Below are 13,307 nucleotides of genomic sequence, written 5' to 3'. Positions count from 1 at the left end.
AAAGCGCCACCGATCCAAGATGGCGGCCGCTCCCGACGTTCTCAGGCAGTCAATGCGGCGTCTATGTATATATGTCTATGTTGCCGACCCCTGGTCTGGGGTCTGGAGTCCATGAAGTCCGGTTCCTGTTTTTGTTTTGTGAAGTCTAACATGTCTGAGGAGAACCAGAACCAGAACCCCCAGGTGACCCAAACCCCCCACCCCCCCCCCCCCATGTGTGTCTGAACCAGCTGGACCTGCAGGCGGACCAGGAGGTGGTGGTCTACGACCAGAGCTCCTCCGACCCCACGGCCCTCGGTTCAGACTCGTTCCTGGGCGTCCTGCTGGTGAAGCTGGAGAGGAACTTCCCGTCCGTGTACCTGCTCTCAGGTCAGTACCGCCTCACCAGAACCGGGCCCGGGGGGGGGGGGTCTAAGCTGCTGGGTACCAGTCCGGGTCTGGTCTTAATGTGGGTCTGGGATGATCCGGGGTGAGGGTGGAGACTCCAGCAGGGGCGACATCAGCTTTATTTACTTATCGTCCTTTAAAAATGAACTTTTGGGGATTTCAATTTAGTTTTATTTTCAATTCAGTTTTATTTCTATTGTATTTATTACAACAGAAACTGTCTCTAGGATCTTTCCAGACACCAGAACATGACCCCCGATCAGTTAGCGAGGCGGTTCTACCCGACCGGGACAAGAAGTCCAACCAGAACAAATCACATGATGCAAAATATTATTTTTCTGAGCAAAAACATGTTTTTATTTAGTTATTTATTTTTTTAAATCAGCTCAATGAAAGAAAAACATTGTGAAATATGTTTTTATTTGGGGGCTAAAAAGAAAATTTTATGTTTATGCGCGGCGGACCCTTTTAAAGCAAACTGGGACGGTTTAGTAAAGACAGGAGGGGATGTTTTCTCCTCGCTGCCGAGCCTTTCTCTTCCAGAGCTGAGAAACGTATCAATCACTATCATCGAAATAAAGTCAAACAAGACTATATGAAGTCATATTTCTAAAAGTAAGTGAAAGTGATGCAAAGTAAAGGAGGAGAGGATGAAACATTGCAGTCCCTACACCTACAATAGTCTGAATATAAAGGTGCTCTAAAGGCCCCTCATCCTGGTAAAACCAGGACCAGAACATGTTCTTAGCAGATGTTCTTCAGACGGGAGTCAGACAGATGCAACGTGCACTTTCTGTTTTGAAATGACACTTTTTATGTTTGTGCCACTCACTGCTTAGTAACTGTTTAATAAATACAGATTTGGTAAATTTGACTTATTCCCCCTTTTTGCATGAAAGTTTAAAATTAGCATATATTAATGCAGTAAGAACAAGAATGTTTTAATGTAGACATATAGAATCATCATACTGGTGTGATTGTAGCATCAAAGTGTTAATTCAAGGCTAAGGCAAAATATCGAGATATGTATTGTGACATGGCCTAAAAATATCGAGATATTAATGTTTCCTGTTTCCCGGCGGCAGGCGGGTTCTCGGAGTTCTCCCACCTGTTTCCTGGTCTGTGTGAGGGGAAGTCGCTGCTGGTTCCCTCCTGCATCTCCCAGCCCTGCCTCCCCGTCACGGCGCTGGGTCCCACCCGCATCCTGCCACACCTGTACCTGGGCTGCCAGAGGGACGTCCTCAACAAGGTAATTAGCCACCGCTAATAATAATAATACATTTTATTTATAACGCACTTTATATTTGAATCAAAACATTTCCAACTTTCCAACTTTCCAATAAACAAAATTCAAAACAAAAAACAACACTACAACAAAGTTATAAAATAACACAAAATAGCTGTCGTCAAACACAGATAGTCGTATTCTTTTTTGATTCAAAGAAAAAATATATGACAATGGTGCTAAAAAGAGAGAGAGAAAAAGAAGAGAACCCTCCTAACTTAACAATTATCATGATATTTCTTCATTAAACTGGCTTTTATTATTCCTTTTTAAATGTAATTTTTGATTTGCATTCTTTGGCTTCTGTATCCAGATTGTTCCATAAACTGATACCTTTTACAGAAACACAACGTTCCATTCATTTTGTCCTGAATTTTATTTTTTTTTTAAAGATCTCTGTTCCTTTTAAGTTATACTTATTTTCTCTTTTTTCAATTTTTTTCTGTATATTGATTGGCTAAATTTTCTTATGAGATTAGGTGTAATTATTTAGTGTAATTATAGCCCCTGATTTACATCAGAATATAAAGAATATATTTATAAAATAATGAACCCTGAATTACCAAAATAACCTTCTTAACAAAAATAAATCTCCTCTTACACTTATAAGGTGAGCATGAATCAATATTTTTTATGATGTAAAATTGTATGTATTTATTTACTTCTATTTATTTATTTAATTTTAGTTGTTAAATTTCTGGAAAAGAAAAAAGTCAAATCATACATGAGAGAAACTTTTCAGTTTGTGGCAAAATATTTGTACTTGTATGAAACTGAAGATCATAATGCAAACCTGACATTTACTTTTAGTTCAGTTTGTGGAAAATGGTTGGCCTGGCTTTCTCTTTAAAACTTAAACAGTTATAAAGCATTACAAACTGTAACAATAGGGAAAACGTACAGTGTTGTTTTGTATTTTGTGTCTTTCAAATAAAAGACAATTTTTTTCCAGTCATATGTTCCTCATTCAAGGTTGTTAAAAAAAAATACTGCTATAATATCGTATCGTTATCGTGACCTCAATATCTTTAGATTAGTGTATCGTTACACCCCTATGTGTCATCAGCGTAGCAATGGAAAGATATCCCATGCCGGCTGAAGACACGACCCAGGGGAAGTATGTAAAGTGTGAAGAGGGTGGGGCCGAGGACAGAACCTGGGGGGACGCCACATGTGACGGACTGCGTTCGTGAGTAAACCGCTGCTCTTTTTCTGCTCCAGGAGCTGATGCAGCAGAACGACATCGTCTACGTCCTCAACGCCAGCAACACCTGCCCCAAGCCCGACTTCGTCCCGGACTCGCACTTCCTCCGGGTCCCCGTCAACGACTCGTTCGGCGAGAAGATCCTGCCCTGGCTGGACCGTTCGGTGGAGTTCATAGGTGAGTCACACGAGCCCCTCGGCCGCCGCTAGCCGCTCAGCTCCCACTGCCGTACCTGTCAAGTCTCCCGTTTCGGCCGGGAAACTACCGTATTTTACCTCTTTCCCACCGTCCTCCCGTATTAGTATTTTCCCCTAAATTTCCCGTTTTATAAAATAATAATTTTTAAATTGCAAACTGAATTGTCACTAGCCTCGCGAGAACTGCCCCCTGCTTTATCCTGGTTTTCGCGAGGCTAGTGGCAACAACGGGAGCAAACTCGGAACAATAAATCAGAGATGGATGGATGTAACGAGGGGAAGACATTTCTGCCAAAAAAGAGAAGAATTTGTGTAAAATATATCTAAAAATGGGAAACCGAATTTACTTTCCTAAAGATGGACAGGACGAAGTGATGTTAGTGTCTCATGGGAGGGCCGATGTCTGTTAGCGCCACCAGGGCGGCGCCAGAGAGCCACATGAGTGAAAATGACAAATTAAGAAAATGTAAATGTTTCACTTGAAGACAATCAATGTGTATATAAACTGAAAATATTAAAAATAAATAAATGTGCTTTAATTCCCCTTTATGTTTTCATTTAGATTATAGGAATTACACACATAGGAATGTCCACAGCGTTTCAGTGTCAACAAATGTAGAACCAACAGATTCTGAACATAATTGTAGTTTGTAAGTGATTGAAAGGTAGATATTTTGAATTTCTCGTAAATCTGTCTTGAGATGTCAGATACTGGACCTCGGTTGGGCTGGTGGGACAGCGGTGGAAAATTTCCCGTATTTTTAAATCCAAAACAAAAGGCGTGCACTGCTGTGTTTCAGAGAAGGCCAAGGCCTCCAACGCCCGGGTCCTGGTGCACTGCCTGGCAGGGATCTCCCGCTCCGCCACCATCGCCATCGCCTACATCATGAAGAGGATGGACATGTCGCTGGACGAGGCGTACAGGTGAGACGACAACCGAGGAGCCGCTGCTCCTGTTCTCAGATGTCTGATTCAGAACCGATTCTGTAGAAACCATTGTCTCTGTTTAACTCAGTGTTATTTATATAGAGTAAGACTAACTAGAGGTTTACTGAACTCTAACTAGAGGTTTACTAACACTAACTAGAGGTTTACTAACACTAACTAGAGGTTTACTAAACACTAACTAGACCAGGGGTGTCAAACTCATTTTGCTTGGCGGGCCGGATTTGACCAATTTTTTTCTTGCGGGCCGCACGGTCAAAATAACAAAAACGGTGCAAATTTTTTTTTTTTAATTCTTTTTTTTTACTATTGTTATCTAATCCAATATCAGTTTAGTTAATTTAAAAGGAAATATGCACTTTGTTTACACTCTAATTATGTAAAATATATTTCTTCAGGATCTTTTCTTGAAATGTCTCATTTTTTTTTCAAATTATGTAAGATACTTTTAATATCATTTTACAAAGATAAACAGAAACAAGTATGTTTTTTTTATATTTCGCTTTTTTATAGGAACTTTAATTAAAAGCAAAATCTTTCTTATTACATCCGAGAGTGTTTCTTTGTGATTTAGAGATTTTTCCAGTACAATTAAGTGTATTTATTTTTAAAAATTGGTGCGGATATTTACGCCAGTGTGCCGAAAAAGTCAGCACTTCTCTTTTAACTGTTTTACTTTGTCACTATCCTCGTATTCAAAACTGAAATTCTCAGAATAAATATCTTCTATCATCTTTTTTAGCAGTGATATTTTTCCTGCGAAAATATATAATAGTAGTCAGTTAATAAAAATAAACGACCGTCTACAAAGAAATAAAAATCAGCAAATGCATTCTAGAAAACTTACTATCTATGTCATCCTCTAAACTCACCAGTGTCTCCTGTTACGGATTTACATTTAGCTATTTTAAATATCAGGTCTCTGGTTGGCAAGTCTTTTTTAATAAATTATTTTATTAACAAGCACAACCTTGATTTTATGTTTTTAACTGAAACTTGGTTAAGTCAGGATAATAGTGCAGCAGTTCTTATTGCGTCAATACCCCAGAACTTTAGTTTCCTTAGTGAAGCAAGAATACATAGGAGAGGAGGCGGAGTTGCCTCCAATGCAAGAAAATGTCTTATGGCCAATTTGACTCCTGTGAATATGTTGCCATTCAGTTATAATCTCCCTGTCGAGCAATCGTAGTGACCGTCTACAGACCACCCAAATATGATGCAAGGTTTTTTGATGAGTTTGCCAAACTACTGTCAATTATGTGCATGGATTTTGATTGTGTTGTTTTAGTGGGTGATTTAACATTCAAGTTGATAATCCTAAAGATGGAACTTTTAAATATTCTGGATAATTTGGGGCTTTCCCAGCATGTCACAGATCCAACACATAACAGCGGACACATATTAGATCTAATTATTTCCAAAGGTCTTAATATCTCAGAGGTGAGGGTGAATGATGTTGCTCTTTCTGATCACTACTGTGTTTAAAATGACCACCGTTGCCAATCCTATTCAAGGTGAAGCAGATTTAATCAGAATCTGTCTCGGCCCAATAAAAGGTGTTTTCACTCCACGGGTCTAAACGGGTCTGAACTGATTCTGATTTTATTTATTTAAATCAGGGGTTGGAAAGGTGGTGCCGTTAGGAAGGAGGGTGTTAGATGGTTCTGTATTAGGGGTGTAACAATATATCGTGCCACGAAATTTCGCGATACAAAAACGTAACGAAATGTGTCGTGGAGGTGACAAAGTGTATTGCGATATTGGGTTATTAATATTAATCTAAGTGTTTACTAGAAACGCGCATCTGACCACGCGTGACGACCGCGCCTCGACTTGCGGACCAAAATCTTACTCCGCTCAGAAGAAACTAGTACCGTTTTGCGGTCCCGTTTTGAGCTCTGAACCTTTACTTATGTAAGTCTGGTGTAGAGTTAAGCCATACCTTATTAAATTAAACCTTTTTCGGGTCATGAGTAGGATAAACACGGGGAAAACCTCTGCTGAGTTCCAGTGTACTTTAATGTCCCTCAACAGTGTAGGATTTTAGAACATCAACACAGCACCTAGTGCCGTACTGTGGCGTATCACTCCGCCCAATCTAAAACAGACTAATCACTACAGATAAACTGACTAGTGTCATTATAGTCCCTGATTTACATCAGAATATAAAGAATATATTTATAAAATAATGAACCCTTTTTACCCTTTTACCCTTTACCAAAATAACCTTCTTAACAAAAAAAAATCTCCTTTTACACTTATAAGGTGAGCATGAATCAATCTTTTTTATGATGTAAAATTGTATGTATTTATTTACTTTTATTTATTTAATTCTAGTTAAATTTCTGGAAAAGAAAAAAGTCAAATCATACATGAGAGAAACTATTCAGTTTGTGGCAAAATATTTTTACCTGTATGAAACTGAAGATGCATAATGCAAACCTGACATTTACTTTTAGTTCAGTTTGTGGAAAATGGTTGGCCTGGCTTTCTCTTTAAAACTTAAACAGTTATAAAGCATTACAAACTGTAACAATAGGGCAAACGCACAGCATTGTTTTGTATTTTGTGTCTTTCAAATAAAAGACAATTTTTTCCAGCCATATGTTCCTCATTCAAAGTTGTAAAAAAAATACTGCTATAATATCGTATTGTTATCGTGACCTCAATATCGTGTATCGTATCGTGAGATTAGTGTATCGTTACACCCCTAATCGGTACCAACATCTTGGTCTCATCCTGCCGACTCTCCTCTGGTCCTCAGGTTCGTGAAGGAGAAGCGGCCGACCATCTCCCCAAACTTCAACTTCCTGGGTCAGCTGCTGGACTTTGAGAAGAAGATCAAGAGTCCCCTCGGTACCGAGCCCAGACCCAAGCATCACTCGGACCCCGCCGGCATCCAGTCTGAGGACTCGCAGCCTCATGCCTGCCCGGAGGCCCCTGAGGCCCCCGAGGGCCCGGCGCCGCCGGAGCCCCTCCCCTCGGTTCTGGACGAGGCCCCCGAGGAGCTGGCGGAGGCCCTGGGCGGCCTGCAGCTGGCCGACGGCCCGGAGGACAGCGCCCGGCTCAAGCGCTCCTTCTCCCTGGACATCAAGTCGTTTGGCGAGCCAGCCAGGAGCCCCGCCCACCGGGCGCTGGCCCCGCCCACCTGCTCGGCGCCGCCGGCCTTCAAGGAGACGGCCAGCAAGCCGTGCCAGTTCTCCCCGGTGGAGGAGGTGTCGGAGCAGTCCACGCCGGAGCAGAGCCCCGACAAGGAGGAGGCGGGCGGCCCGGCGCCGGCCCCGCCCCCCGGCTTCACCAGACCCCCGGCCGCCGCCCCGGGCGGCCCGCAGGGGCTGCAGCGGAGCGGCAGCGCCACCAGCTTCCTGCTGGGACTGTCCCGCAGCCAGCAGCACCTGGCCCGGCCCGGGTCCGGCTCCGGCGACGCCCTGAAGGGCTGGAGCTCCGACATCCTGCTGGGCCCCGTGGCCGGAGCCTCGCTCCCGGGCGGCTGGTTCCTGTCCCCCGAGTCCACGCGCTTCTACTCCGCCTCGGCCATCCTGGGGGGCGGGGCCGGGGCTGGGGCCGGGGGCTTCGCCGCCTACAGCCTGGAGGCGGTGCGGCGCCGCGGCCGGGACCGGGCCGGCGACCGCGGCGGAGACTCGCGGCGCAGCTGGCACGAGGAGAGCAGCTTCGAGAAGCAGCTGAAGCGCCGCAGCTGCCAGATGGAGTTCGGGGACGGGATGGCGGACGGCCGGGAGGGGGGCGGCGCGGCGGCGGGGGGGCAGGCCAGCTTCTCCGGGAGCATGGAGGTCATCGAGGTGTCCTGAGGACGCCGCCGCCGCGCCCAGACTCCACCCACACCGCCGCCGCCGGGAGGCCCCGGCTCCGGGAACCTGGACGCTGCAGAGCCGGCGCTCGTTAGACAGGGAGGGCGGCGGCGGCGGCGCAGCAGGGCGGGAAAACCCCTGGAACTGCTGCGTTGCCATGACAACGGACTTCCTGCATCATGTTCTGACTCTTTGAACACAAACTGAGATTAACCAAATAAATCCCGTTCAGAAGAAACTGGTTTCGGTAAAAACTGGTTTCGGTAAAAACTGGTTTTGGTGTGAACGGGTTCTGTGAAGAACCGAATCTGGACCCTGGTCCGAGTGTCAGAACTGATCGATATTGCAGCTCCGACCTTCACGTTGAGTCCAGAACACAAATGTGAAATATATCAGCTTTCAGGTTTACCTCTTTTTCCAGCACCTTCAATCTTCTGGTTCTGGTTCTGGTTCCAGTCTCCAAACCCGCGAGTAAACGGTTCGGAACTCTCTGGGATGGTTGGCTCCGCCCCCAGTAGCTGGGAGGGAATTCATGAAAATCGTGCACTTGGTGACAAATTTTTGATATTTGGCATGTTAATTATGGACATAAAGTTTTCAAAAACCACCGCAAACAAATTGTGACGCCCCCCTAGTGGCCGGTTTGCAGAAAATTCAAAACGAATCAATAAGCGAGGCGATAGAGGCAGCATTGTAGGTGTGAAGTGAGTTTAAATATGCACAGCTGATGTTTTTTGTGTGTTATTTAAATAAAATCCTATTCTTTCACTGTGACTTAGTTCTGAGGTTCTGTTCATCTTAAGCCTGAATGAAGCCACTGTTCTCACCCAGTGAGATTGACACTACAACGACAGTGAGCTGTCCAATAAACAGAAAATTGCATTCCTTGGGGGCGAAAATACGGGCCTATACAATATTTTTATGTGACTTAATTCTTAAGTTTTTGGGGCAAAAAATGACCTTGAAAATTAAATTTGACCTTCAACATGACCTTAAAATAGGAAATTTATCTCAGAATTGAATTCCTAGCACCAAAAAGTAGAAAAAGTGACAATATACAACAATCTAGGACTACGAGAAGCTGAGATATGACCTTTGGTCTTTTCGGCGGGAGCTATTTTGAATTTTCTTCAAACCGGCCACTAGGGGGCGCAATTTGTTTGCGGTGGTTTTTGTAAACCTTATGTCCATACCTAACACCATGCCAAATATCAAAAACATGTCACCAAGTGCACAATCTTCATGATTTTTGACATATTCCTTCCCAGCTACAGCTGCCGATGTAACAGGTTCTGAGATCTGGACCGGGAAACGAGCAGATGTGGACCCTCCAGGTCCAGTTCCAGAGGTCCAGTTCTGGACCAGTTCTGGACCAGGACTGGACCCGGTCCGGGGGAAGAAGGGGTAAAAGTTGGGAAGCTTGATCTAAATGTTTGTTTTAATGAGAGTTTGATTGTTGCGGTTCAGTTCTCGAGGAGGTTTGACCGGCTGAATGACCCGGATGTTGGTGACGGACTCGAAATAAAATTCTGATTCTGATAAATCTTTGTTTTCTTTTATTCTGATTCTTTGTTGTTTAGTTCTTGGTTCTGCCGGGACGAACAGAAACTGTACTTTTCTCTGAATTCTAAGGCTTTTCTGACCCAAAGCAGGTAAAGAGTAAAAATACAACCCGAAGAGTCGAGACCCGAGACCTGAGACCGTCTGTCTCATCTGAGCTTGCAAAGTGCAGGTCAGGATGTCAGCAGCTTCTAAATAATTTACATAATTTGCATTTCTGATAGAAACAAGATCATGTTTTAAAATTATTGCAGATAAACCTTAAAGTTTTATGGGAAAATTGTTTATTTTTCTGTTTAAATTTTTTCATTTTCACTTGAACTTCTGTTGCCAGAAGAACTGCTTTTCTCACCGCGGCCACCAGAGGGCGATGTAGAATAAATATTAATGCTTCGTTATTTTTCAGTTTATTTTCAGAGTAGTTTTACATAATTTTGATTGACAGATGAATAGCTTTTCTTTTTCTGAGTTCTGAAAAGTAGCTGATGTGAATCTTTCTTATTGATCAGATTCAGTCATCAAATTGTCAGGTTTTGTTTTTATTAAGATTCCTCAGCAGACTCAGATTATGCCACATTATTCCCTCTAATTCTTGAAAATAAATCCCTACGATGAAAAGACTATATATATATATATATATATATATATATATATATATGGCAAGGCAGGTTTATTTGTATAGCACAATTCAACACAAGGTAATTCAAAGTGCTTTACATCGTCATTAAAAGCGGCAAGACACAAACAGTAAATAACAAATAAAATGAAATAAAACTATAAGAAAAGAGGTAAAATGCTAAAAAGCACAAGTTGTTAAAAAGTAAGGGACGTAGAGTACAGCAGGTTCACATCTCCTTCTTAAAATGGCAAGAATTACGTTTCTATACGGTCAAAACGTAAAAAGACCAGGTCAAATACAGTATTACAAAGTAATTTGCCGATTCGTGCGGTGAATCAAACCAATTTGACAATTCTGTCACAATGCCTGTATTCAGCGCTTATCCATAACTTCGGTTTTCAAACAGTATTTAATTTAAGAGTACGCTTAAAAAACATCAAATTAAAAGAAAAGAGGTTAAAAAAAAATAAATAAAAATATATATATATATATATATATATATATATATATATATATACACACAGTAAATAAATAGACCTCTAGGGAAAAAAACTAATAAACATATGAATTTATTTACAGAAAAAGATGTTACAAAGCTTTACAAAAAAAATAAATCGGTCACTTTTCAAGAGTTTTCTATAAAACTGTACATTTAAACACTATTTTCTCTTTTGAACCTTTTCAGGCAAGATGTGATGAAGAAATACACACAACTCATATTTGTGTAGGAAATTATCCAAATTATTTTTTACTTCTCTTTTGAAGGTTGATAACGAAACTATTTCTGTTTTATTTCAGGTATCTACATGTTTGTTTTTTTTCAAACTTTATTGAACAAAATTCTGTAGGGTATACAATAAAGGGCACATGAAACAAAACAATCAATTATCTACAGATATTTAACATTTGGGGGGGTTGAGAGAAAAAAAAAACATACATTTACTGACAAGCTATGGGAAGTGTATTAATAAAAATTAAGAAACAAAGACATAGTTTCCTATAAGCTTTTGGCAATATGATTTTTTTCACCCATCAGTTTAAGAGACGCAAAGTACAGTTTACATTCATTTTTCAGATGTACAATGGAGGGTTTGCTGTTATTCCATTTGCCTTTATGTATGTAATATTTACCTAGTAAAATAACTATGTTAACCATGTTTGATATATTTCTTGGAAGATTATCCATATAAATTAAGATTTGGTTGGAGTCAAAAGATGGGTTGTCAATCCCAATGTTTAGCCAGCTGTAGGTGTCCTGCCAGAATTTTAATGAGATTAAAGAGTAGAACAAATGCTCAACTGTTTCCGGCTCTTCTGGACGAAACCCACAGGGTTCTACTACAAGGTTAAATCTTTTGCGCAGAAATTCAGCAGCTGGGTATACATTGTTTAAAATCTTAAATTGCATCTCTTTTATTTTGGGGGGTATTGGAGTTACATAATTTATTAGTACTTCCCTTCCTCTCATCTCCCATCGTGCTGACCTGCGTCCCCCCCTCTGGTCATCCCGCTGCTGCTTCCACCTGTCTGCGTGGATGTCTGCTGTGCTGCTGACGTCCCCGACCCCCAGTCTGGCCTCCAGCAGGAGGGTCCCCCCTTATGAGCCTGGTCCTGCTCAAGGTTTCTTCCCTTCTAAAGGGGAGTTTTTCCTTGCCACTGTTTGTCATAATTGCTCGGGGGTCATGTTCTGGGTCTCTGGAAAGATCCTAGAGACAACTTTTGTTGTATTACAAATTGAATTGAAAAAATTGAATTGAATTAGTTATTATTTTGTCAGTTCCAATTTTTAATTTGGCTGGTGAGTTAAAATCAAAAAATAATTTGCATTTTAGAGCTTTTCCAATAACCTTGTTATTAAATTTCTGGTCACTAATGTGTAATTGTTCTGGAATTTTGACTGAAACATTTGAGTATATTAATGTATTCTGTATCAGCTGTATTAAAGGAAGTAGGATGGCTTTTAGAATACGATGGAATTCTCTGGAAGAGCAATTTATATTATACTTCTCAATAAATGAATGAAACTGAAGGAATTGGCCATTTTCAACTATTAGATCAACAACAAATAAAATCTTTTTCTGATACCATTGTAGTTTAACCCTTGTGATGTCTTTGGGTCAAGGGAGGGTGAAGGGAGAAAAGATGGAAGGAAGGAAAGAAGGAAGAAAGGAGAAAAGGAAAGAAAGAAGGGAGGGAAGAAGGAAGGAATGGAGAAAATAAGGAAAGAAGGAAGGAAAAGCAAAGAAGGTAATAAAGGAATGAATGACGAAAGGGAGGTAGGAAGAAAAAGGAATAAAGGAGGGTAAAAAAGGAGGAAAAGAGGAAGGAAGAAGGAAGGAGAGAGCATGGCAGGAGAAAAGAAGGATAGAAGACATCACAAGGGTTAAATACAAGACTGTCTCAGAAAATTAGAATATTGTGATAAAGTTCTTTATTTTCTGTAATGCAATTACAAAAACAAAAAAAAATGTCATACATTCTGGATTCATTACAAATCAACTGAAATATTGCAAGCCTTTTATTATTTTAATATTGCTGATTATGGTTTACAGTTTAAGATTAAGATTCACAGAATATTCTAATTTTTTGAGATAGGATATTTGAGTTTTCTTAAACTGTAAGCCATAATCAGCAATATTAAAATAATAAAAGGCTTGCAATATTTCAGTTGATTGGTAATGAATCCAGAATGTATCACATTTTTGTTTTTTTAATTGCATTACAGAAAATCACAATATTCTAATTTTCTGAGACAGTCCTGTAAGGTTTTCCTATTGATTGTAATGGTCCTGTTATTCCACAAGGTGGTGGCATGTGGTGTGAAATTGTGTGTAAATATCATTTTCCAGTACTGCAAAATTCATTTATGGAAGTTTGATAATTTGATAGGCAATTTAGAGATTTCAAAGTCACAACCCATCACAAATCCTATCCCTCCCTCCGTATCTACATGTTTGTGCTGCAGGTTTAGTTGTTTCCATGTTTGTTTAATTAATCATAATCCGGGGGCGTGGCCTGCGGGCAGCCCGCCTGCCAGTCAGCGCCCAGGGGCTCTAAGCCCCGCCCCCCGGGCCGCTAAGCCCCGCCCCCCGCCGTCGTGCTGCTCTTAAACCCGGAGCAGGTCTCAGGTGAGCTGTACCTGCTGTTTCTGGGTCGCTGCTGCGCTGCTCCACGGCGGTGGAACCGGAGCCGGGACCGGACCGGACCGTGCCATGTCCTTCTGAAGGTAATAAACCTGGAACCGGACCGAACACCGACGTCACCTGCCGGGCCGGGCCGAGCGGAACCGGGACAGGTGTGC

At 41.6% G+C, this 13,307-nt stretch overlaps 2 protein-coding genes across 9 annotated transcripts in view; both read left to right on the top strand.

Annotated features, from left to right (window-relative positions):
- Nucleotides 1–7,892, top strand: part of LOC133424232 (dual specificity protein phosphatase 16-like) — an 11,109-nt gene extending 3,217 nt beyond the window's left edge. Inside the window, exons 2-6 of the mRNA XM_061714720.1 lie at nt 231–369; nt 1,473–1,636; nt 2,894–3,053; nt 3,874–3,997; nt 6,783–7,892. Of these exons, the coding sequence (XP_061570704.1) occupies nt 231–369; nt 1,473–1,636; nt 2,894–3,053; nt 3,874–3,997; nt 6,783–7,827 (1,632 nt within the window). The 3' untranslated portion in view covers nt 7,828–7,892. The remainder of the gene's footprint in view (nt 1–230; nt 370–1,472; nt 1,637–2,893; nt 3,054–3,873; nt 3,998–6,782) is intronic.
- Nucleotides 7,893–13,124: 5,232 nt separating this feature from the next.
- The window catches only part of LOC133423870 (epidermal growth factor receptor kinase substrate 8-like), a 60,468-nt gene continuing 60,285 nt past the window's right edge, over nt 13,125–13,307 (top strand). For all 8 annotated transcript variants that reach the window (XM_061714199.1, XM_061714197.1, XM_061714193.1 and 5 more), the window contains exon 1: nt 13,125–13,232. The gene's annotated coding sequence lies outside the window, so the exon portion shown is untranslated. The remainder of the gene's footprint in view (nt 13,233–13,307) is intronic.

The sequence above is a fragment of the Cololabis saira genome, chromosome 23, assembly GCF_033807715.1.
Source record: "Cololabis saira isolate AMF1-May2022 chromosome 23, fColSai1.1, whole genome shotgun sequence".
Taxonomy (NCBI): Eukaryota; Metazoa; Chordata; class Actinopteri; order Beloniformes; family Belonidae; genus Cololabis; species Cololabis saira.
The sequence above is the reverse complement of the archived record's forward strand: the minus strand, read 5'-3'. Positions and strand labels throughout refer to the sequence as shown.